The sequence below is a fragment of the Tasmannia lanceolata genome, unplaced genomic scaffold, assembly GCF_043159265.1.
Source record: "Tasmannia lanceolata isolate RefF3 unplaced genomic scaffold, GAP_Taslan_0.1 ptg000002l, whole genome shotgun sequence".
Lineage (NCBI taxonomy): Eukaryota > Viridiplantae > Streptophyta > Magnoliopsida > Canellales > Winteraceae > Tasmannia > Tasmannia lanceolata.
This window is the reverse complement of record NW_027518679.1, coordinates 27,641,925-27,668,179: the sequence shown is the minus strand read 5'-3', so window position 1 is coordinate 27,668,179 and position 26,255 is coordinate 27,641,925. Positions and strand designations below refer to the sequence as shown.

General features: G+C 39.8%; 1 protein-coding gene and 1 pseudogene across 2 annotated transcripts in view; one reads left to right on the top strand and one right to left on the bottom strand.

The window, feature by feature from the left end:
- Positions 1–571: 571 nt before the first annotated feature.
- LOC143851729 (pyrophosphate-energized vacuolar membrane proton pump 1-like) lies at positions 572–11,308 on the top strand (annotated as a pseudogene). The gene is made up of 9 exons (XR_013236493.1): positions 572–976; positions 3,855–4,098; positions 5,145–5,475; positions 6,251–6,630; positions 7,091–7,177; positions 7,315–7,645; positions 8,637–8,853; positions 8,888–9,099; positions 10,765–11,308. The product of XR_013236493.1 is annotated as a pyrophosphate-energized vacuolar membrane proton pump 1-like (transcript).
- Positions 11,309–12,335: 1,027 nt separating this feature from the next.
- LOC143851645 (uncharacterized) overlaps positions 12,336–26,255 on the bottom strand; it is a 65,037-nt gene continuing 51,117 nt past the window's right edge. Inside the window, exons 21-25 of the mRNA XM_077361157.1 lie at positions 14,810–14,941; positions 14,611–14,718; positions 14,274–14,383; positions 14,093–14,191; positions 12,336–13,573 (exon numbers count right to left, since the gene is read on the bottom strand). Of these exons, the coding sequence (XP_077217272.1) occupies positions 13,051–13,573; positions 14,093–14,191; positions 14,274–14,383; positions 14,611–14,718; positions 14,810–14,941 (972 nt within the window). The 3' untranslated portion in view covers positions 12,336–13,050. The remainder of the gene's footprint in view (positions 13,574–14,092; positions 14,192–14,273; positions 14,384–14,610; positions 14,719–14,809; positions 14,942–26,255) is intronic.

Sequence of the window (26,255 nt, the reverse complement as noted above, 5' to 3'; positions counted from 1 at the left end):
AGTCTCATTGATTTGACTTCCACATTTGTTCATACAAAATGAAATAGAGACATCCATAAAGTGACTCTTGTTGTGACTTGTGAGTCATAACCTCTGCATGTAACATTCAATGATAAAGCTGCCACATAGCATCACCACCGTCCAAAACGATAGCCCTTAGATTTCTGGTGGCTTCAAAAGAGCCAAAATTCCAACTTCCACACATGCTATAGGTGGGACCTACAAATATACAAATATATTCACCCCTTTTTTTTAAAATTGGAACAGCACCCTCTATTGTATTTATGAGTTATGACTACTCTTTTACACAAGAGGGGGCTGTCCCAGGTAAAAAGGGGCAGATATATATGTCTATCATTCAATAATCTTCTTTTTCTAAAGAATTTCTCATATAGTACCAATCAAATATTCAAATCTAAGCATAACAAAGGTAATTGTAGTTGAACTGTTAGATAGAAATTTAGTTTGGTAGGTTTTGGGTCTACCAGGGTCAGTTAAAATCTAGTAGTTTAAAAATATGTCCAACACTCATACAAATCACAGTGACTGCCATAGCAAAAGAAGAAGAAAAATTAATAAAATAAAATCATTTTAAAGCAGATATACACAAAAAAATTTAGTCGACATTGATGAGACCACCAACCGTTACTCAAATTTGGACTAAAATCTAAGAGGAAGAGTGTCTTAAAAAGCCTCTCAGTTTTTGAAGTGGGTTTTTGGTAAGAAGGTGGTTTGGAGAGATGGGGTTGATGGGGGAGACCCTCACACACGTTCTGATAGTTTTGGCTTCACTAATTGGGATTGGGTTTGCTTTGGTGCAATGGTTAATGGTTTCATTTGTTAGTGTGTCAAATGATAAAGGATGTGGTTTTGAACAATGGGTATAAAGATAAGTTGATAGAGGATGAGGAGGAGCATGTTGACAGTCATGAAGTTGTTGTCAAATGTGCTGAGATTCAGAATTCTATATCAGTTAGTCAGTGTTTTTCTTTCTCTTCCTTTCTATGATTTTTTTATTTCTGTTGAGATGTGAATTTATTGTGGGTTCTTAGTTCTTTTATTCTTGGGTTTTATTGTTATGTATGAGATTAGTGCATGTTCCTGGCATTAGTGGTTGGATTAGTGTTATTTGATTTTTTTGGTGATTATTACTATTATTTCAACATTTTTTTTTTTTGAAATGATATCATTACAACAATTTTTACTACTATTATTTGAGAGTGTGATTTTAATGGTTTTAGGGGTTTTTACTGTTTATTTTTTGTCCAACATGATTGTTGGATTACTTGTGTAAATTTATTTGTTTTTCATTTTTAGACTTTTATTTAAATAGGTAGATTAAAAATAATTTGAATTTTGATCCGATCTTATTTTCTGTTTCATTTTTTGCTTTCCCCTTTCCCCTATATTATGGAGAATGATAATGTTTTCTATATTAAAAAACAGAACATCATGGCCTAATGGATATATATATATATATATATATATATATATATATATATATATATATATATATATATATATATATATATATATATTGGTAGTTAATGGCCTAATGGATATATGTGCATCTTTTACCCACAAAATCAGAAAAAGGATGGTGATTTTTTGCTTGACTGTCGATGATTTACTTTTTTTTTTTTTTTTTTTTTTGGTAGGTGATTTACTTGTTTTTTTTTGCTTGACTGTCGATGATTTACTTGTTTTGGCACTTTATTATTATTATTATTATTAAATTCATTAATTTTTGCTTTTTTTTTATAATTTGTTGCTATGCCCTCTAGATTTATAAAGCACAAAATTGCATTCTTGGGATTTTTGAGCATGGAAGACTTCCCACACTCGCTCGCTCTCTCTTTCCCTCTCCCCAATTTTTCCTTCTTTTTTTTTTTTTAGCAAATACAGTCGAGGACAGTTGATTTTTGTTTTAGAATTTTATGCATCATTTTTACTTGATTCATGGGTCTTTTGAAGGTTTAGTTTATATTCCACCCTGACCACATCATCATCTTCGTTGGAAACACTCACACACCTCTTTCCCTCTCCCCATTTTTTTGCAAATACAGTCGAGGACAGTTGAATTTTGTTTTAGAGTTGTATGCATCTTTTTTACATGATTTATGGGGTTTTTTTTAGGGCGATGATATTTTCACTCCCCCTGCAGTACGCATTCGCTCCCCTCATTAACGCTTTTTGACGTCAAATCACGTTAAAAGGGGAGCGAATGCGTACTGTAGGTTACTTTAGTTTATATTCCACCGTGATCACGTCATCTTCATTGGAACGGTTAATAAATCAGTGATTTAATTCTTATTTTATTTTTATTAAATGGTCATGTCATGATCTTTATTCAGTATGTCTGCTTAACAAGTAGATGTTCTTCTTTGGAAGCATTTAAAATATATAATTGGTCATGTTAGCGCTCAAACTTCTCTGTTTTCTTGAGTTGTTAATGTTGTTACTGTTTCTTTCTCTGGGTGTTCATCCTGACTATGTAGTTGCATTTTTCCCTTTTGGATTCTCATCTCTTCAAATATTTGAAATTTTCGAATCTAGTTCCAAGAAATGGTTTATCAAATATCTTATTAAATAGTGATGAGTTTTTGGCCAACGTTGAGACTAGAAAATCACATAACTTTGTCGAGGATATAACTTGAGGTAATATAATTTTATGGAGGGTTTACTGTATTTTTTTACATTATCTTGAAATTTCAATTAATTATATGCTATATTTATGTAATACATGTTGATATGTAAGTGATAAGATAAGATTGGAATGAAATGATTAAGACAAGTCAATGCTTTTTGAAAACAGTGGTCTATCTACCAATCCAATATATGCTAGAAGAAGCCTACATGTTTTACAAACAGGTCCCAGTGTCTTACGAAATTTGTTTACCAGTTGTTTGAATTTGATAAATTTGATGAATATAATTAGAACCAATGACTATGACACCAAATGATTATGCATTAATCTAGTGTGAACTGGCACTTCTTATCTAGCCGTTATATGATACACATACAATAAACATACACTTCTTAGTTCTTACTCTATTCTTGTTGTATTTATGCAATTACATAATGCATGGATATATGGATCATCTTGGTCACAGTTGATGTATCTTTAGGGGCCGTTTGGATACGCGGATTTTAGAATCCAGGTTTTTAGTTTGAAAACAGTGCAAAAGAGGGTTCATGATCAAGTAGTTGTATGCTGTCCTGACAATGTTTCTTGGATTTTAAGTGAGAAATTCAGGTTTTAAAAATCTCTCCTGCATCCTGAGATTTCTAAAACCTGGAAATATGGGAGGATCTGCTACTCTCTTGCTGTCATAAAGAAGGGCGAGAAGTCAAAAACAACGGCTGGTCCGCTTCTTCTCTTGTCTCTTAGCGACAATTTTGAAGAAATCCCGGATTCTAAAATCCGCGTATCCAAATAGCTCCTTACTGTTCTATGAAATTGGGTTTCTTATTACTGTTATCAACTCATTAGTTATGATAAAGCTAAAGATTCTTTTTTAAGTTTCTTGACTTTCATGTGATCTTTATTGTTAACTTACCAACTTCTCCATAAGCTAAGCTATTGGAGAAAGGCATTATTTATCTTTTATACTTTAAAACTCCCCCGCACGTGTGGCCCACTTGGCAAACACGTGGCACATGTGATCCCACTTTGGGCCGACCATCGCATGAGGATTTTTGCTATCCAGGAGGTTTGAACTCAAGACCTTTGGCTCTGATACCATGTTAACTTACCAACTTCTCCAAAAGCTTAAGCTATTGGAGAAAGGCGTTATTTATCTTTTATACTTTAACATTTATTAATCTCAGTTTGATTGATATAATGTTCTCAGGGGCAACTTCCTTTCTGTTAACTGAATACAAGTATCTCAGCATTTTCACGGTCACATTTGGTGCGATTATCTTTCTCTTCCTTGGTTCAGTAAAGGGTTTCAGCACTGAGAGTGAACCTTGCACTTATGATAAGGAGAAACTATGTAAACCAGCCCTCGCAAATGCCATATTTACTACCATTGCATTCCTGCTCGGTGCACTGACCTCTGTTCTCTCGGGTTTTCTTGGTATGAAGATTGCAACATATGTATTAATTTTCTGAGAAACCGTGGTATGTGGTTTATTGATCATTGCCCACTATGTCTGCATGATGGGGAATCTGTGGATCACTTGTTTATGCATTGTTCGTTCACTAGGCTCATATGGCAATTCATCTTCATGAGATTTGGGATTTGTTGGGTTTTTCCAAAATCTATTCCGTCACTATTGCACCAATGGGGAGGGGTTCCTTGGAAGGAAAAAGGAAAAACCTTGTGGAATTTTTGTTTACTTGCTACGTGGCGGTCTATATGGAAGGAGAGGAACTCTAGAGTCTTTGAGGGGAAAGCCATGAATCCTCATTGGATTTACTTGAAGATCATCACCTTGGTTATATCTTGGGTGAGATGCCTCCCATCCTTTCGGTTTGTATCGGCTTTTGATCTTTGGGAAGGTTGGCGGGAGGTGTGCTTTAGTGTTGAGCGCAGAGATCTTATTTTGCATAGGTGGAAGCCCCCTGCTCAAAACATGTATAAGGTTAATTTCGATGGTGCGAGTTCCGGCAATCCGGGTCCGGCAGGAGTGGGAGGGGTTTGTCACAATGATAAGGGGGATGTTATGTGGGCATACTACGGCTCTATTGGTGTGTCTGATTCCTCAGATGCGGAAGTGAGGGCGGCACATTTTGGCATTTTGAATATTGATAGAAGGTTGATGGATCAGACCATTGTTGAGGGAGATTCGTTAAATGTGATTCGTTGGCTGAAAGGTGGGGTGGCTCCTCCGTGGAGATTTCTTTCCATTTTTGATGAGATTGAGGACTTAACTGCGGGGTCCGCTATCTGCTTTCAACATATTAGAAGATCGGCAAATGATAAGGCGGATGCGCTAGCTAAGCGTGGTGTCTCCGGTGGTTCTATTCTGTGGTTCGACCACCTTCCTCCCTGAAAAGGGGTTTTCTCTGTATTTTGTTTTTTTTCTTTGTTCCTGTTTCTTTCTTGCTTCCTATTGTAGATATGGGTGGTCCATCTCGGCCTCCTTAATTTGCTATATATTATTATTGCCATTTCAAAAAAAAAAAAGATTGCAACATATGCAAATGCAAGAACAACTTTGGAAGCAAGAAAGGGTGTTGGAAAGGCGTTCATTATAGCTTTTAGGTCTGGCACTGTGATGGGCTTCCTTCTGGCTTCCAATGCTTTGCTTGTTCTGTATATTACTATCAATCTCTTAAGATTGTACTATAAAGATGACTGGGTGGGCCTTTTTGAATCTATTACTGGTTATGGCCTTGGAGGCTCTTCAATGGCACTCTTTGGAAGAGTTGGAGGAGGCATATACACTAAAGCTGCGGATGTTGGTGCTGATCTTGTTGGAAAAGTTGAGAGAAATATTCCCGAAGATGATCCACAAAACCCCGCAGTAAGTTAAGTAACTCATGCACTTACCTATTTCCATTTCCATTTGCTTATTATGTCATTTCTTCTTTATTATCATAGTTTTAAATTTCAGCCGAAATCTAAAATTTCAGTTGAAATATATGAAATTCGCAATGAATCGGATTTTTACAGGATTTGTCGAAATTTCCCTGAAATTTCGGAATTTCAACCAGAATTTCATTTTTCACCCTTAGCTACTAAATTTCCTCCGAAATGTTAAAGATTTCAACCAAAATTTTTAAAATTTCCACCGGAATTTAAAGATTTCAACTGAAATTTTAGAAATGTTTGTGGAAATTTTATGAAATCCGAAATATTATCTTTTTTTGTGCTCCAAATGATTATCGGATGGGTTTGTAATGTGTATTTACTGTTTCATTGGAACTCTCATGGTTTCCCATTGTTTCTTTCCCCACAACGTGATATAACTTTCCTTATGTGAAGTATAAATGATTAAATAACACCAACTGTAACATCTTAAGCTTTTGGAGTATTTGGTTGTTTCAGATGGTATCATAGCTATTTGCCTCATGACAGGCCCCGGGTCAAAACCCAACAACTCCTTGATATTAAAAATCCATGTGTACTGCCAACCAAAAAGGGGACACATGTGCCACGTGAACTGCCAACTGAAAAAAGAGGGGCCACACGTGAGGGGGAGTGTTGAAGTATAAATGATTAAATAACACCAACTCTAACGGCTTAAGCTTTTGGAGGATTTGGTTGTTCCACACCTTACTATTTCTACATTTTTCCAGGTTATTGCAGATAATGTAGGTGATAACATGAGAGATATTGCTGGGATGAGTTCCGATTTATTTGGGTCTTATGCCGAATCTACTTGTGCGGCACTGTTTATTGCATCTATTTCCTCCATTGCCATATACCATGACTTCTCTGCAATGATGTATCCTCCGCTTATAAGCTCGGCGGGAATCATTGTGTGCCTGATCACCACACTTTTTGCTACTGATCTCTTTGAGATCAAGGGTGTAAGTCAGATTGAACCCTCGTTGAATCGACAGCTTCTCATCTCCACTATCCTTATGACCATTGGGGATGCTATTGTCACCTATGTTGCTCTGCCACCCGAATTTACTCTCTTTAACTTTGGTACTGAAAAGCTCGTAAAAAATTGGTATGCTTCTGTTTGTGTTTTCCACCTCGGTTTCAGTCCCTATCGTGAAATAACCAATTACTCCAAAAGCTTAAGCTTTTACAGTTGGTGTTATTTAAACTTTTATACTCCAACACTCCTACTCACGCGTGGCTCATGAATTTTTAATATCAAGGAATTGTTGGGTTTTTAATGCAGGACTTGCCGTGAGGCAATTGCTCTGTTACCATGTGAAGAGCAATTGTCACATAGCAGGTCCTAGGTTCAAAACCCAACAACTCAACCCAAAAGAGGGGCCACATGTGCCGCATGTATGGCCAACCGAAAAAAGAAGAAGGCCCACACGAGGGGGAGTGTTGGAGTATAAATGATTAAATAACACCAACTCTAACAGCTCAAGCTTTTGGAGTAATTGGTTGTTTTACACCTAATGACCTATATGTTTTGCTATTAAAAATATGCTCTTTTTTCTGTTTTGCAGGTTCCTTTTTTTCTGTGTTTCAATCGGCTTGTGGGCTGGGCTTTTTATTGGGTACACTACTGAATATTATACTAGCAATGCTTATAGGTGATCCCCTGCTCTTCCTGAAACTATTATTGTGAATTTAGAATTTATCATCTCTTTCTTTCACAGTTGTGTCATATAGTCCCCCCATCAGGGATAATCGATATGATTTGTTAATTTAAATTTTACGAATCTTGTAGTCCAGTGCAGGATGTGGCTGATTCTTGCAGGACGGGTGCGGCAACGAATGTGATTTTTGGACTGGCTCTGGGATATAAGTCTGTCATAATTCCGATATTCTCCATTGCCGTAGCTATTTATGTGAGTGTCAGCTTAGCTGGCATGTATGGCGTTGCGGTGGCGGCTCTAGGAATGCTAAGCACAATTGCAACTGGGCTTGCAATTGATGCCTATGGACCTATAAGCGACAATGCTGGTGGAATTGCAGAGATGGCTGGGAAGAGTCACCATATCCGTGAGAGAACCGATGCTCTCGATGCAGCTGGGAACACCACTGCCTCAATTGGAAAGGTAAGTTTACTTTTGTGAAACAACCAATTACTCCAAAAGCTTAAGCTGTTGGTGATGATATTATTTAATCTTTTATATTTTAAGACTCCCCCTTACGTGTGACCCCTCTTTTTCAGGGTTGGCCTACATGTGGCATATGTGACCCCTATTTTTGGTTTGCCATTACATGTGGATTTTTAATATCAAGCAGTTTCGAACTCATTACCTTTGCTCTCAATACCATGTGAAACAACCAATTACTCCGAAAGCTCAGGCTGTTGGAGATGGCATTATTTAATCTTTTATACTTTAACAACTTTCTCCGTGTAATGGCCTCACATGTGGATATTCATACTGTTAGGGCTGCAACTTGGGTTGGGTCGGGTTGAGGTGTTGAGCCCTTATCCAAAAAATGAATAGGAATCAACCCGAACCTCGACCGGTTTTAAGGTAGAATCTCAATCTGAATTCCCAAGTTGCACTGCTACATATGGTGTACAATATTATTGTATACAATATGAATATACAGTATCCTATACAGGTGAGGTCAATGCATTTGGCATTTTCATATTGCATTTCTTAATTGCTAATTTAGTACCTATATATAGGCACATGAGGGATGCTAAACTCAAGGACACCCTTGCAAATATCAGCTGAAAGGGTGCTCCCACTGGGTGCACGTCACCAAAGTGCATTAATAACAGCTGTGAAAATGTAAAAGTCGAAAAATATTAAATGCACTTTGGTGACGTGCACCCAATGGGGGCTCCCTTTCAGCTGATATTTGCAAGTCTGCCCCTAAGTTTCGCATTCCTCTAGATACATACAGATACAAATACCATCAAATTTATATACAATAATATTGTACACAGTATGAATTTACAGTATCCCATACAGATGAGGTCATTACACTCCAGTTTCTTCTTATTTTCATCTATTTGTTTGGATTGCAAAATTTTGTACTTATTATTCTCAGTTTGAGATTATTGACATCTTCTGATTTGATCGGCAGGGTTTTGCAATTGGATCGGCTGCTCTTGTTTCTCTTGCTTTATTTGGCGCCTCTGCGAGCAGAGCTGGAATTATGGCTGTTGATGTCTTAAATCCTAAGGTTTTCATTGGTTTGTTTGTGGGTGCAATGCTTCCATACTGGTTTTCCGCCATGACGATGAAGAGTGTTGGCAGCGCAGCTCTAAAGATGGTGGAAGAAGTTCGTCGACAGGAAGAGTGTTGGCAGCGCAGCTCTAAAGATGGTGGAAGAAGTTCGTTGACAGTTCAACACGATCGAGGGACTATTGGAAGGAAGAACAAAACCTGATTACGCAACATGCGTCAAGATATCTACTGATGCTTCATTGAAGGAGATGATTCCTCCTGGTGCACTGGTTATGCTCACACCACTGATTACTGGAACCTTCTTTGGGGTTGAAACTTTAGCAGGGGTTCTTGCTGGGTCACTTGTCTCTGGCGTGCAGGTTTTTCGCTCTACTTTCTTTGCACTATTTTTTATTAGGTCTTATTACAGAAATTATGGGAGGACATTTTTTTTCTGTCCTACCATCTTGTATAAGTCATCTGCTAAATCAGACCTTCCAAACTCCCCCGAGTCGATTACCTGGTAAATGGATAACTATGTGGACCGATGGACTTACCAGCCTTGATAGTTACAGAGGATGAGATTTATGCTATGCATATCATATAGTGATTAAAATTGAGGCTATGCATATATATCCATAAAATCATCAATTGGACTATAATTTGAGGCGTTTTTTTTTTTTGCTTTTCCTTCTTCCACACATTATCGTGGGCTCTCCTGAGTTGATTCGCTTTTACCTGGCTGTGTTCTTGTCGGAGTCCGTGTTTTGCACTATAAAGTAAATCGAAACTCCTTTTGACTCTACTGAGTTATGACCGCATCAACAAGTACTCAGACCCACCAACCGAGTACTCGACCGAAATTTCAGTTTCGATGAGGACCGAAACGTATTCCGAAACCGAAATTTAAAACCTTGGTTATGAGAAGCCAGTCAGGTTTCTATTGCACAGACCAGATTCATGTTACCATTTCAAGGTTTTTGGTTCACTTTGTAAAACTAAGATTGCGTGATTGAAACTAGACCTGGCAAAAAGTGACCCGGACCCGCGGGTCCACCCGGCCCGCCCGTAAATTTACGGGTCCGGGTCACCTATTGGTGACCCGTTAGAAATTGACCCGCGGGTCCACCCGGCCCGTCAAAAGTGGGCCGGGTCGGGTGGACCTGCGGATGCCTGCGGGTGCCCGTGGAAAAGTGCAAAAGACGGTTTTTTTCTTATAATTTTCATATTGTTTTACTTTTTTCCGTAGTTTTCTCAGTAATTGTCATATTTTATATGTAATTTTTGTAATTTTTTTACTTTTGACCTTTTTGCGGTAATTTTTCATTTCAAACTTACAAATTCTGAGAATCTTTCAAAAATCCTTAATGATTACTTCTCTTTATTCTCTTTATTGCTAGCCACCTTTGACCCACACCGTACTTCACCCAATCTTTGCAGCAAAGGAGGGGCTACAAGCCGAAAAATAGCCCAGGAGAAGGTGGCTAGCAAATCCCTAAATAAAAAAAAAATTCTTAAAAAATACGTCAAAAATCCGGGTGACCCGCGGGTCGACCCGGCCCGTACGGGCCGGGTGCGGGTCCAATGTCAATGACCCGTAGAATTTTCCGGGTCACTTTGACCCGGACCCGTACGGGCCGGGTCAAATCCGGCCCGGCCCGCCCGTTTGCCAGGTCTAATTGAAACCAAGATTGTAAAACTAAGATTGTTTGATTACTCTTGATTGTTATCAAATATTCTTTACAATCCAGTTTTTACAAGAGCCAAAACATGTGCTATGAAAGGTTTTTGGTTCAGTTTGTAAAACTAAGATTGTGTGATCGAAACCAAGATTGTAAAACTAAGATTGTTTGATTGCTCTTTACTATAATCATTCTCTACAATCCAGTTTTTACAAAAGCCAAAACATGTGCTACGCTAGTCCATAAAATCCTTCACAGTTCTCTGTCAAGTACACCATTTCGAAAGTTACTATAGCTCTATATGAAATTCATGTTCTTAATTTTGTACATTGATCTCTGATTTTGAATATGGTCTATTTCCAGGCTGGTGCTTCAGAACATGCAAGGTCATTGGGTCCAAAGGGATCAGACCCACACAAGGCTGCTGTGATAGGTGATACAATTGGCGATCCGCTGAAGGACACTTCTGGGCCATCCCTCAACATCTTGATTAAGTTCATGGCAGTGGAGTCATTGGTGTTCGCTCCGTTCTTCGCAACCCATGGAGGATTGCTTTTTAAATTGTTCTGAAGTGAAATTCTCAGTGGGATCAGAATTATCTGTGCATCAATTAGAAAACATCCAGCAGTGATGATGGCCGCGGTTTTGTCTTAGTTTGTAGTTTCAGGAGACCCATAGACCGATATCCAAGTAGAAGTATAAAAGGTATGGTTTTTGCTTACTGTATCTCCACTGCCTAATGAATCAAAATAACATACAGAGCTGACATATTTGTATACAGATCCTTTTGCTGTCTTTCTTTTATCCAAGGTCTGAAATCCCTGAACTCATCTCAGACCTGATAAGGGCTTTTTCTTACCAAAAATAATGGCTATATCAAGCCATTTTCTCTTACCATTGGAGAGTGATAGGTGTTATCATATAATGTAGCTCAGTCTATGAAAGGAAGAGTAAAATGAGAGAAAGATCTTTGCTTGATGCTGGCAAGATCATGCTTGTTCAAGGGCTCTTATATTGCCTTGAGATGCTTGTTTAAGAGTAAAAAACACAAATTAGGTTTACTTTTTTGCTAGTTGGAGCCGGTATTTTCTAGCCTCTATGGGTTAAACTTGCCCAAGTTTAGGAATTTTCCGATGCAAGTTTGAAGTATATATTTTAAGCCCATAAAATAAGGGGAGCAGGGGTCTACCTATATTTGAGGGTAAGATTTTTTATGGTAATTTGGTTTCTGATAAGGTCTCTCTCCCTGCAGAAACTCTGGGAGGATATCAAAAGGCTTATTTTAGAAGGGAAATGATACATTCACCCCCTTTTCTTACTTGGGCCACCCCCTTGTGGTGTAAAACGAGTAGTCATAAATTGACTTTTGGGGGGATTGGCCTGGGAAAGAAAATGGGAGAATTTATCACTTCCATTCAAAAACCAGTGCTTTTCTTCCCATCAATAATACTATGTAACTGACGTTCTAGCAAACTTCTCTTGTGAGCAAAAGGCCATGAGCAATCAGGCTTCCAGATTACTGCTAATCTTCGATTTCTCTTCCTTCAATACGACTAGCTACAAATCAAACAGCAAATACACAAAACCCAGAATTGGAATTCAAGGAAAGATGAAGAACAGAAAAATGAAGAGATAAACAAAGACATGGGGAAAATGGAGATCATATACAGTACATGATCACTCCAAAATCCCAAAAACAAAGGAAGAAGTACTGCTACATGGAAAAATTAGTAGGAAACAGGGAACTGCCGTTGCATTTAATGATGCCATAAGTTGTAATGTTATCACAACATAATGGGTGTACCGCATCATATACTCTCGGGTGAATTTCATATACACTGGATATTCAGTTTATGTTATCACTCCAACAGCCAAAAAAAGGAAGAAAAAAGGTAGGACACCTGATCCCTGCCCTGCTACATGGGAAAATAATATGAAACGTTAACACAACATAGCTACCGGCCTTTGCATCCATTAATGCCAATCAGTTGCAATGTTATCACAACCAATTTCACAACCTAAGGACTCCCACCAAATCTAATGTACAATATGGTCTACAAATGTTGAGTTATTTACTCAATTGTGATATAGCTTACATCTGTTATTTTCTGCTGAAAGCAACCCCTATATGCCCCTTCACCTGAATCCCAACAAAACTCAATTCACAGCCCCACAAAAATCGAAGATGGGAGAAGAAAAAGAAAAGAAAAAAAGAGAAATGGGGGCAGATAATTTAGCACCCTGTTAACATGGCTCACAAAGAAAAAAAAAATGGGGGCAGATATTTTAGCACCCTTCTAACATAGCTCACAAAGAAACGGCAAGCCTTGAGATAAGTAAAAATATTAGACTGATGAATGTTTTACACAAGAAAACAGTAGTGTTCAACAGCAGCATCAACTGACGATGGGAGAGACCAAATCAAGGGATTTGGGCTGCTTTGTGTTAAGATATTAATCAAATTTCTGCCACAGGTAGGAAAGCACCTTGTAGAAACCTGTAGACATAGGACTCCCAATTATCGCTGAACCGCGGTCATTCATCAGCCCTTCCACCACCGCTCCATGGGTCTTTACATCTTTAGAATAAGAGGCGGTTGAATCTGATTGCAACTTTGATTTCTTCAGCTCACAAAGATGTAAAACTGAATTATCGTACTGAATATGGCTCTGAACCAGCAACATTTGGAGCGTTGACGCCTATCTCTGATGGAGTGTTATTGATTGGCATCAATGGATCATCCTCCTCCCCACTTGATTGTCTGGTGTCTGGAGTGTTGGGTGAGCAATTAGAACAATTTTTTGAAACCATGAGTTCCTTTTCACTATGGAGTTCATTTGAACCATTGTTCCCATCATTTGAACCCTTGTTCCCATCTACAGTGTGAGGACTGCAAGGAGTGGCTGACTTTTTACCAGAAGAATCAACATTAGTGCAGGCTGAACAGGCAACAGTGACACCACCATTAGGGTTTTTATCCAGCTTGTGTTTCTTTATTATCTGAAGCTCTTCATCATTGTTGTCGGCATTAGAAGAAGATTTGCGTTTCGACTTGGGAGAGTTTATCGCACTTTCGTCTTTAGTAGAAGTTTCCTGCTTACTCCCTGATGGTGGATTGTAGTCTTCATCATCGTCGTCGTCATCATAGTCAACAAGCCCAGCAGATCCAGGGCTACAAAATGCACCAGACAAACATACATAGATGAATAACTAGTATTCTAGGCCCATGCTATGCATGGGAGTAAAATGGTGGGCCCCATACTAATTCATAGGGTTGCGTAGAAATAGTGGACTCCACGTCATAATAACGTTAGAAGTTAAATGGTAGGCCCCATCCTAAGCATAGGTTTGGGTATAGACGGTGGGCCCATCCATGCTAGGAATGATCATAAAATGTTGGGCCCCAACCCATCACAGCATGTGGTGTTAAATAGTGGGCCGGTAGATTTGGAGAACCCTGTGGCCCCTACTCATGCTATGCTTAGGTATAATGTCGGCCCCCTCACTATCAAAATGAAATATGAGGAATAAAGAAAAGTTTTTCCAAGAAAAAGTTTTCGTGGAAAAGGTGAATGCAAAATGGAAACTTACGTGCTTAGTATAGATTATAGAAGATAGATAGATAGATTATAGATAGATACATACAACATAGATGTAGAGAGCAAGAGCACAAGAACACCAATTCCATTACCTAAATGATGGGTAACTGGCACCGGTTCCATTGGGCAAAACACGTGCTGGTTGACTCCGAGTACGAGAAGCACGGGCAGATGCGGAATCTTCTTCGTCGCTGATAAAACATCAAGTTAGTGGCTAAATTGCCCATAAGGAAATCATTTATACGAGCACCATTACAAATAATAGGTACAAACCTATCCTCATTGAAGTAGTCCTCTTCTTCTTTCTCAAGCGCACGATCCTCAACCCTCTTTCTCGGATCTGCCATGCTAATAGCATTTCTCGTTTCACAGTTTTCTAGGGACTAATAAAATGCAACAGGGTCAGGAAACAGGAAGAAATATACCGAAAACGTCAAGCTACTTAAATAGAAGCCCCGAAAACTTGTAAATTAAAAAAGAAGACCAAATTACGTAATTGTTTCTACTAGAAAAATTATGCTTTTTATCTTTTATTTTTTGGGCTCGTTCAACCATGAGGTGCATCTTCACTGTCCAATAAAAGCATAATCCACCAGGAGAGAGACTCCACCTGCTCATATTTAACTTTTAGTGCATGAATGGTCCCCAAATACTCGAACTTTGCTAACTGATCCCAGAAACAATCAACTATGTAAAAAATTAAGGTTTTGAGGTTCTCCTGCACAAAAAAGTGAAATGACAAACAAATAAATTTCAGTACAGAAGTAATAATGCAGGAGAGAATAAGGAGGCAAAAGAGAGATAAGCACCTTACGGATATACTCTAGAAGTTCTAGAACGGCCGAGTTCAGCAGATTATATCGATTACCATTACCAATGAAAGCCTCTACAACTGGTTTCAAAAGATTATTCTTAACAATATAGCGGATTAGATGCTCATCCTGCAAATTAACAAAAAATCAATAATTATTTCATCCACCAGGAAAAACATAAATGAAGGAGAGAACGAATAAATGAAAGTTTTTAATTATATAGAGCAAAAATTAAAGATTATAAGACACACAAACAGACAATTTATGGAAAAAAATAATTACATTGTTTCCAGTAATATACTGGGTCTAGTAGTTCAGCTAACTCAACTATGCTGGGATGTCAGCTAGTTACGTCAGATTTCTTAGAACTATATTTGACCGTCTGTATTCTGGATGGTATTTTATCAAATTTAGTAGAATTTCAAATACTTTATCACATGATTAGGAGTGCAACGTGGGCCGATTTTTGGGAATTCATGCTGAGCTTTTACTGTAAAATCGGACCAGATTCGGGTTGATTCCAATTCAATATTTAGCAAAAGCTCAACCCGACCCTACGCAAGTTGCACCCCTACCCATGAAGACACTTGACAAGGTTATGGCCTTGCCACAGGTTCAATAAATCTTACTGCTTTTTGACAAAAGTAGAAAACGCCTGCTTCACTTGGTGAAAAATGCATATGAGGAGGTTTGCAATTGGGAGAAGATAAGATATTTCACAGAATGTTATGTGTGTTCGTAGTCATGTATTACATTAACTATAGATGTTCTCTAAATTCAGTTTTGAGTTGAAAAACATGAGGAATTCATCAAAACCCAAAATGAAAATCATGGAATAAATCAATCCTTACGAGTATTAGGCTAGATCAAGAAAGCAAAAAAGACATAATGAGTTGCTGCTCCAATGGAGAAAACCAGATTACAATGATATTCAATCGAATAGTAGTATAGGTGGAATTTTTTATTTATTTCATTTTTTTAAATGACAGAGATATATTAAAAATCATACGAGGATTACATGCGAGAGGAACCAAGACTCCCCCTATGTACTACAGCATATGAGGACTCGGGAGGAAACTCCCAAGCCCATGAAAAAGAAAAAGAGAACAGAAAAAACCCAATAATCATTTCCCCCTATTCCTTTCCCCTATACATCTATCATTCCATACCAACAACAAAAAAAACAGTTCCTGCCACCTTCCTAGGTCCTTCTTCATCATTTTTCAGAACTTTTAGCTACCTCTGATAAAACTATCAAAAATCTTTGCGATCTTCAAGTGAAGATCTTGAAAACAACTGCTAGTAGCACTACTCAAAAAATTTCCCATCAATAAGTCCAAACAGACTCCCCCTCAAGCTGTACACTTTCCCAGTTCCTTCAACAGATACTTAATCTCAAAGCCAAAAACTTCTTCATCCAACACAATGGCAGAGAGATCCTCAGGCTTCGGTTCCCTACCTTCGGAGGCCTTTCTTGCAGCAATCTTGTCTTCCAATTTTTGTGTCCCCATCGCTTTCTTCGCCTCCCATTGAAGACGCCTTAAGCTCCTCTCATCCGCCAAAGATTTGGTGAAGAAAGGATGTTTATGCATTGGCGTATGAGTTTCCTTTACGTTGTAGGTCCCTGTTAGACTGAAAAAAACCTCCCCTTTCCAATTAACCTCATCCTTAAAAAGCGTCCACTGCCGTTTGAGGAAATAATTGATAATTTTCCTAGGAGTCGGCGAGAACCTAGAAGCGATATCTTCATTGTAAACCATGTCCCTTATCCTGCACAAGGTTTCCTCCATCTCCAAAAGCTCCATGGACCGCTTTCTTTTTCGGCTAATGGCCAGGTCGTTCAAGGAAGATAATGGGATTAGAGGAATTATCTTTCTGTTGATCCATTTTTTTAGTTTTTTCAAAGAGGAAACGAAAAGTCGAAAGCTACACTTTTTCAAATCTACCAAACCCAGACTCCTTTTTTTAAAAGAGCAACCGCCTACAATGACCAATAACCGACCCCCTCACCTCCCATGATAGCGTTTGGAAAAAGATTTCCCATACTTCGATAGAAAGGCATTTATGGTGCCAAATACAATTGGTTTTCCTGACAGATAGCCTTTCTCCCTCTTCGATTTCCAATGACTTATAGATAGTAGGACAAGAATTTTTGTACATATTGGACCTGATATTGTTCCTGACAGATCTCTAATCATCTCCTTCGACTTCCACTAACGCTTTTAATGTTGTACAATATCCGATGATGATTAGCGCCACTTTTGAGAAAAAGCGACATCTCCACATTGCCATTTACAATGATGCAGTGAAAAACCTCGCTTTAGGTGTTTTTCAATCCAATTGCGTATGAAGCAATCTTTTGCTTTGTTCAAGGACACCATTCCACCCTTCTCCCCACCTCCTATAATAAGGATGCCCACCAGGTGTCCATCATTCATTTCCTTTTAATTCGTACCCCTTTTATTCCCCCCCACCCCCCAAAAAAAAATCCTCGAAACCATCTGGTTTCCTTAGCAGCGGGGCTAGAGGAACCCCAATGACTTTTCTCTCTACTCACTGAAGGGCTACGCATGCCCTAGAAAAAAGATTGTGTAAAATCATGCTTTTTTAGAACCCACTCAACCATTTTATCCTTCGGGACACTTCCTGAAAGTGGCTTTGTAATGTATTCCCCATGTTTTTTCAGAGACTCCTCCCAAGATGGTCCCCTGAAAGTTCTAGACCAACTCTCCGCTTCCATAGAGAGCAAGAATTAGAATTTCGAACCTTGGAAATCGTTCCAGAAGAGCGTTGTCCGGATCTCCCATTTTTAAACATGCCCAAAATCTTTTTTGATTTCGAATTCATTCCAGCAGGCTCCTTAGGTTTAATTGATTTAGTTCGCTTAGATCGATGATCGAGACTAAAGCCCGCCCTCCCAAGTACTCCTTTTGGTATAAACAAGTCATTCCTTTTAGAGGAGACAATAGGCCAGTCAGGCGAAGGACCATTTTGTCCAAAACGATTGGCTACGGGACCAGAGACATTTCCATCAGATTCTAGAGGACCAGGGGATTCTTGGGAAATACCCCTTTCTCTTTTCCTTTTTTTGCCTTTGGTTGGTGAGGTTTGAATTTTGAATTCAAGAGGGTGGGCCCCAAAGGTTCAACGGTCTTCCTTCCAAGGATCCTCTAGTCAGACAATGGATGACTTTTAAAAGGAGTCGTCGGCGGTCTAGCACGATCAAGCTTACGACCCACAGTAGAATCCATTCGATCCAGAACCGGTGAATTCAATGGATATGACATATTTAGGTTGATTTTATGTGGGAATCGATGCTGAGGTAATCCAAGCATGATTGGGACCCAATACTATCTATAGGATGGGATACTTCAATTCCTATGGTAGAAGGCATTTCGCAGATAGCCTGTTGCATGTGAGAGCAACCACACGGGCTCACTTTTCATGTGAGAGCAGCCACCTCATGAATAGGTTCATAAGCTTACTCGCCGGAAGTTGGGAGCAGATCGGATGGCTTACTCGCCGGAAGTTGGGAGCGGATCTCTTAGGTGGTCTTCGGGTGGTTCGTAAGCTGCTTGAAGTGCTTCTGAGTTAGGTGGTAGAGTAGTGGGGTTTCGTTGCCGGCGAGGTCCTCTTGAGGTGGTGGGGTTTTGATCCTCTTCCCTTGGTGTTTCTCCTAGTTCAGCCATTATCTCTCCCCATTCAGAATCGGATTCTGAAGTTTCTGTTGCAGATTCTTCAACTTCATACACATTCAGTTCATCGAGCTCTTCTGATTCCTCTGTATTTTCTTCAGTCTCACTCTCTGTTTCTGAGTCTCCACTGGTTTCGGTACTGGATCCTGGTGGTTCTTCCCCAAGGAGTGGCCTGCACATTTCTTCTGGATTTGGTTTGGGTGGATTTATGTTTGCAATATCCAGGATATAGTGAGGAATTGAGGAGTTTGTGAAGAATATGCGCTCGAATGGGTTGGAGAAGAGCCGGAATGGTTTCCAGCCCAGGATTTGGAAACATAACAATGGAGGCCATATTAAAGAACACTTCAATGGGGGGAAAAGCACAGGAGAAATTTGGAAAGTGAAAAGAAGTAGAAGGGAGGAGTGATTGCAAAGGATAGCAATAAGAAGAAAAGAAGGTAACCTGGGGGACTGGAAGTGCTCAAAGTGTCATTTTGTTAATTTCAGAAGAAGATCAGAATGTTTCAGATGCAGGAAGGTGTGGTCTGGCTTTGATTTCAACTTCCCCATCAGCTTCCATAAGAAGTTTCCTCTGCAAAGCTCTCATGGAGTCACTAAGGAGCAGCTACCCAGAGATATTATAAATAGTAGAGCGGTGGAGATTGTATCAAATGGTCCAGTAGAGGAAGGTGGTAGTCAGGGTGAGGAAGAAGTTGACGAGTCAGCACCGGAATCAATCAAATCTTTAACTAAGTGCCCTGAAGAAATATGGGCAGAATCCATAGAGTTGGGCTCTAGATTTTGCATCAAGAGAACCATATGGGGTAAAACTAAATATGGTGCAGATATTGATTCTCTGGAGTTGAAGAGGTGGCTAGAGAAAACTTCGGGGACTACAGATGAATATGAGGTCCTGCAGATTGCTAATGGGGAGTTCGCTATAACTTCATCTTCGGATTCTTCGTCTGTTGATTGCAAGATACAATGGTCTAATGCAGAGGATAACCCTTTTGAAGAGTTATGTGACTAGAAGGACAGATTACAGGGAATTTTGCTTCTTCGTGGCGGTCGATTGAAGGTCTCCCTCCTCATGCATGGATAGTGGAAAATTTCAGAAAGATTGGATGTCAAATTGGAAGTCTTGGCAACAGATGGCTCCTATGATGAAGGTGGCGGCTACGGGAAAGCGTTGATCCTGCTTATGACTTCATTATCAGCCCCAGATTTTATAAAGCTTCCGGTCTATATTGATGAAACAGTATATTGGGTGGTGGCGTCAAGAAGTTTCAATCGTCCTTCTGTATCTAATGTTCGACAATCGGAGGAAACAACTGCTTTATTTCAACAACCTTGGTCGGGTTCTCTCAGTTTCTCTGGAATGGGTCAGCCGAAGAAGATGGTGGCGCTAGGTAGTACTCAAGAGTCATTGGGGCTAACAGGCGCTTCTTCCTCTTTTCACCAACCATGCTATGTGTCACCTATTGCAAGCGATAGCGTGAGAAATATGGAAGATGCGACAGGCGATAAGTACGAAGGTTTTGGGTTAAAGTGGATGGGTGACGTGTCGCGTGTTGAATGCTCTTCCATTCGGCGGAAAACAGCATTTCATTTTTCAAATCCTTTTGCTGATTCATCTCCGTTGATTAGATTGGAGGGATCCCCATCGTCCGATACTTTTAATATTTCTTCTTGGGAAGCCCGGAGTCCGCGAGATGTGATGGGCTTGTCAGAAAGTTAATTTTATGGGCTTTCGCCTTTTGAGATGTCATGGACAACGAAAAGGGGTGAAGTCCATCATAGATTATTAAAAGTCTATGATTGCAGTTCATCTCCACCGTTGATTCGATTGACGGTGTCTGTCGATCCCCTTCTCAAGCATCCAGAATCTAGTATTGTCTTGCACGGCGATAAGGGCGTTTATGGAAACTCTCGTCTATTTGTAAATCTCATTGACGATTTTACTGAAGTTTCCCATGATGTGCACAGCTTAGGAGATGGTCAAGGGGGATTAGATCCATTAAAGGGTGTGTGCCAGAGTCAATATTGGTTGGAATCTACAGAACCGGGCAATATTTCTCTTGTTTCAAGTGAATCGATGCAAAACTTCAGGGAGGACCGAAGGGTTTTTGATTCATTAAAGGGAGTATGTCATGGTCAATTATGGTTGGAATCGGCAGAGCAGGGCTTTAATTCTCGTCGTCTCAGTGATCCGCCGGTTGGTATTGTTCAGATCGATAAATAGGAGAATATGGATGAGGAAGCATATAGAGGTAGTGAGTCATCCCCCCGATCCAATTCAGATAGGAATAGCCTAGCTTTGGTCATAGGTGTGGAGGAAAATCTAAGACCCATTTCCTGGGTTGACCCTAAATCTGAAATTTTAGAGATTTTTGTGAATCATATCATATCCACTAACAGGGTTTTGGGTTTGTCATATTCAGGGCCGGAAGAACAGTTGAGGAATATGTTCAGAGTCACGGAGGGAAGAGAATTAGATCAGAGGATTTGTTCTGATCCTTCAAGCTTTGAAGGGGTCAGGAAGTTGCTACGGGAGTTAGCAAAACTTAAATCGGATGTGAATTATGGAGACTTTGCCACTAGTAAGCAGGATGTTAGAAATTCGAGGGGTAACAGAAGAAATTGCCCTAGGGGAAGTGTAACTATGTCATCTGGTTTTCCATGAAGATAATATCATGGAATGTAAACGGTCTGGGGTCTATAGAAAAAAAAGGCTCAGGTTAAAGAAGTAGTAAAATTTAATAAGCCTGTCTTAGTTTGTATTCAAGAAACGAAGATGGGGGCGGTTAACAGAGCTATAGTCAAGAGTTTAGGAGGAAATGCGAACTGGGATTTTTCTTATCTTTGGATGCAGTTGGAGGTGCTGGAGTATGTAGGATCAATCAAAATGGGAGATCCAAGATTCTTGGCTAGGCAATTTTTCTGTTTCAATAGTTCTCAGAAAGGTGGGAGAATCGATTTTGGTTACTTTTTCAGGTATTTATGGTCCTCCAGATAGGGTGGAGAAGCAAAAGCTGTGGGAGGAACTTACTATAGTTAGAAGTAAATGGGTTAATCCTTGGTGTTTGGGGGGAGATTTTAATGAAATTAGATGTGTCGAAGAAAGGCTGGGGTGTAGAAGATCCACTCAGAATATGGTTGATTTCTCAGACTTCATTGCTGAGAATGAATTGCTTGATATTCCAATGATGGGGGCTAAATTTTCTTGGTCAAGAAATCCCAGTAAAAGTCGTTTAAATCGTTTTTTGTTTTGTCCATATTGGATATCCCTCTTCCCGGATGTGTGCCAGAAGGCGCTCGTCCATTCTGTTTCGGATCATTGCCCGCTTTTGTTGGATCCAAGACTGGATTCGTGGGGCCATTCTCCGTTCAGGTTCGATTTAGCGTGGTTAGAAATTTCGAAAATTGAAGAGATGATGGGGGGATGGTGGGTATCACACAAGGTTGAAGGGGCGGCGGATTTTATTATTGGGAAGAAACTCAGATATGTGAAAAAGAGACTCAAACTGTGGAATTCCCACAGGTTAGGGGCAATCTCTGAGAAAAAGTTATGGTTATAAAATCGAATCAGGGATATCTCTTTGGCTGATGAGGGAGAGTTAGCCTCAGAGGAGGATTTGAATGATCTGGGTAGAGCAAAGGAGGAACACAGAGGTCTTCTATTGCAGGAAGAAATATCATGGAGGAAAAAATCCAGAGCAAATTGGTTAAAGGAGGGTGATAAAAACACTACTTACTTTCACAGCATTGCAAGTGCCAGGAGAAGAAACAATAGAATCGAGGCTTTGGACGTTAATGGAACCTTATCTTACAGCAAAGATGTGATTTCAAAGGAAATTGTGGACTATTACAGATCGTTATATTCTGCGGAAGAATTAGTCAGGCCTAGACTAGATGAGGTGGTTTTTAAATCTCTTGATGAGAATTCTAAATTGGCTTTGGAAAGGCCTTTTTCCAAGGAGGAGGTGGAGAAAGGGGTTTTTTCGATGAATCGTGATAAAGCTCCGGGGCCGGATGGCTTTTGCCTAGCTTTCTTTCAGGCATGTTGGGAGAATGTGAAGGAAGATATATTGACATTTTTCCGAGAATTTTTCGATGGCATGGAGCTGGAAAGAGGTACTGGAGCTACTTTTATTGCTCTATTGCCAAAAATTAAAGGTGTTGTGAAGGTTTCTGACTTCAGGCCTATCAGTCTTGTGGGTTGCCTTTATAAGGTTTTGTCAAAAGTTTTGGCAGATCGTATAAAGGTGGTCCTTCCTCTTATTATCTCTGAGAATCAGTGCCCTTTTGTTAGTCAGAGGCAGACATTGGATTGCTCGTTGGTGACAAATGAGATGGTGGATTGGATGGCAAAAACAGGTGAGGAAGGTGTTATTTGCAAGTTGGACATGGAAAAAGCTTATGACAGAGTGGAATGGCACTGCTTAGATTATTTTCTTGGAAGGATGGGTTTCGATAATAGATTGCGGGGTTGGATTAGAAGTTGTTTATCTTCTGCCTGGTTCTCCATTCTTATAAATGGCTCTCCAAAAGGTTTTTTCAAATCTTTGAGAGGTTTGCGCCAAGGGGATCCTTTATCTCCCTTTCTATTTGTGATTGTAGCTGAAGCTTTGAGTCTGTTGATGGAGAAAGGAAGATCTTTGGGTCTTCTCTCTGGGGTTAAATGTAGCCAGAAGGGGATGGAGGTGTCGCACTTGCAATTCGCGGACGATACTTTACTTTTTAGCTCACCTCAGATTTCGAAGATCCTTAACCTTAAGGCAATTCTCAGATGTTATGAAATTGTTACAGGGCAAAGATCAAATTTCTCAAAATCAAGGTTGTATGCTGTGAATGTTGAAGAGGTAGAAGCCACTAGCCTAGCCAATCTTATGGGTTGCCCCTTGGAAAGGCTGCCTTCTTCTTATTTGGGCCTCCCTTTGGGGATGGGAAGACCTCAAAAAGGTGCGTGGGATCCCATTGTGGAAAGAATTGAAAGAAGACTAGATACTTGGAAAAGGAATTTGGTCGCTAAAGGAGGAAGGTTAACTTTGATTAAGGCAGTGTTGTCTAATGTTCCCATTTATCAGTTATCTTTATTTAAATGTCCTGTGAGTGTTGTCAAGCGTATTGAACAGATTCAGATTCAAAGAAGATTTTTGTGGGGGGAATCGGAGAAGAAGAGGTCTTTGACTTTAGTCAGCTGGGAAAATGTCTGCAAGCCAGTCAAAGGAGGCGGCCTAGGTATTAGAAGGATAAAGCAGGTCAATCAAGCATTGATGGGAAAATGGCTGTGGAGGTTTGAGGAGGAGCAATCGCAGCTATGGGCTAAAGTAATATGGTGTTGAACCAGGTAATTGGTGTTCTTTAAACTGTTTTTGCAAACCTGGAGTGACAATCTGGAGGGATGTTCTATGTTTGAGTTCCAGTTTCAATCGTGGTGTTAGATATAGTGTATTCTGGAGACAGGATTTCCTTCTGGACCATGCGATGGTGCTCTCTTTCTCCTTTAAAAGATTTATTCCCTGATCTTTTCTTAGTTGCTGTTGATAAGTTAGTGTTGGTGAAAGATTGTTTTGAGAGAGTAGATGGTAAAGTTATTTGGAAACCTACTTTTCGGAGGAATTTCTTTGATAGAGAACTGCCTTCGGTGCTCAGATTCTTCCAGGTTCTTGAAGAAATGTACATCAGCTTTTCAGGGGTTGATAAAAGGCTTTGGGTTTTAGAATCTTCCGGTTTCTTTTCGGTCAAGTCTTTTTATAAGGGTCTAGTTCCTTATCAGGAAAATCCAATGATAGCAAGGGTGTGGAAGATAAAGGCTCCGCCAAGAGTCTGTTTCTTTGGCTGGTCTGCGATATGCGGTCGGATCCAAATGGTGGACTTTCTGAGAAAGAGGAATATGCTAATTGTTTATCATTGTGCTTTGTGTATAGAATCAGGGGAGTCGATGGATCACATTTTCATTCACTGCAAAGTCGCGCGTGAGGTATGGGGCGGGATATTATCAAGGTTTGGAATTGATTGGGTTTTTCCTTCCAATCTTAAAGATTTATTTGAAGGTTGGACCTGTAATCCTTGGAGGAAAAAAGGAAAGGTATTATGGTCGCATTCATTGGCGGCCACAATGTGGGTTCTGTGGATCGAAAGGAATAATAGAGTTTTTGAAGGTAAAACTAAATCTTCTTATTTTCTGTTTATCAAGGCCGTTGCTTTAACTATTTCTTGGGCTAAGGCTCTCCCGCTTTTCAAATTTGTTTCGGCTTTCGAACTTTGGGAGGGTTGAAGAGTAGTTTGCAATAGTAAGGAAAATGTTGATGTTATTCTTTAGGCCTGGCGTCCTCCCCCTGTTGGGCTCTTAAAGTTAAATTTCGATGGTTCTAGTATGGGTAATCCTGACCCAGCCGGGATAGGGGGTTTCCTGAGAGACTCTGCCGGAGAGGTCATTAAGGCTTATTCAGGTCCGATTGGGACAGCCGATTCGAGTGAAGCTGAGGTAAGAGCAGTTTATCAAGGCTTTTTGTGTGTGGAAAGAAATAGGCTGAGCAGTTACATTGTAGAGGGTGATTCGCTTAATGTCATAAGGTGGCTCAGGGGCTCCTTGGTTCCTCCGTGGAGATTTCTTCATTTCTTTGATGAGATAAAAGACATATTGGAAGGGCTTTCGATCTTATATCAGCATACGAGAAGATCTGCTAATGATATTGCAGATCAGTTGGCAAAAGATGGAGTTTCTAAGCAAGTTTTAGAGCTTTTTGATTTTTTACCGCCCTAATTTTATAGCGCGGTGTTGTCTCTGTTTCTCTGGGTTTGTAATTGGTGTCTTTGTACTTGGGGGGGACCTTCTCAGTCTTCCTTTTTTAATGAATTCTGTTACCATTCAAAAAAAAATTCCTATGGTGAAACAGTCATCCAATATCCAAAGATGAACAAAAGGACAGGATAGCTTCCATCTAGGAACGGGGATTTTAGCCGATGCAAAACGCATACATTGACTATGGCTTCCTTCCATCTTTACTTCCAAAACAGGACCAAAGATGTTTCCTAAACCTTCAACCGTTGAACTGGCCATAAATGTACAACATTAAAGGCGCTAATCAACATCAGATATCGTACAACATTAAAGGCGTTAGTGGAAATCAAAGGAGAGGATTAGAGGTCTGTCAGGAACAATATCAGGTCCCATAAATGACTTTGCTATCTAAGTACAGAAATTCTTGTCCTACTACCTATGAGTCAATTGACGCTTTTTAAGGATGAGGCTAATCGGAAAGGGGAGGTCTTTTTCAGTCTAACAGGGACCTACAACGTGAAGGAAACTCATACGCCAATGCATAAACACCCTTTCTTCATCAAATCTTTAGCGGATGAGAGGCGCTTAAGGTGTCTTCAATGGGAGACGGAGAAAACGGTGGGGACACAAAAAATTGGAAGACAAGATTGCTGCAAGAAAGGCCTCTGAAGGTAGGGAACTGAAGCCTGCGAATCTCTCTGCCATCGTGTCGGATGAAGAAGTTTTTGGCTTTGAGATTAAGTATCAGTTGAAGGTACTAGGAAAGTGTACAGCTTGAGGGGGAGTCTGTTTGGACTTATTGATGGGAAGTTTTTTGAATAGTACTAGTAGAAGTTGTTTTCAAGATCTTCGCAGGAAGATCGCATAGATTTTTGATAGTTTTATCAGGGGTAGCTAAAAGTTCTGAAAATGATGAAGAAAGACCTTCTAAGAAGGTGGCAGAAACTGGTTTTTTTTTAATCTGGAATGGTGGACGTAT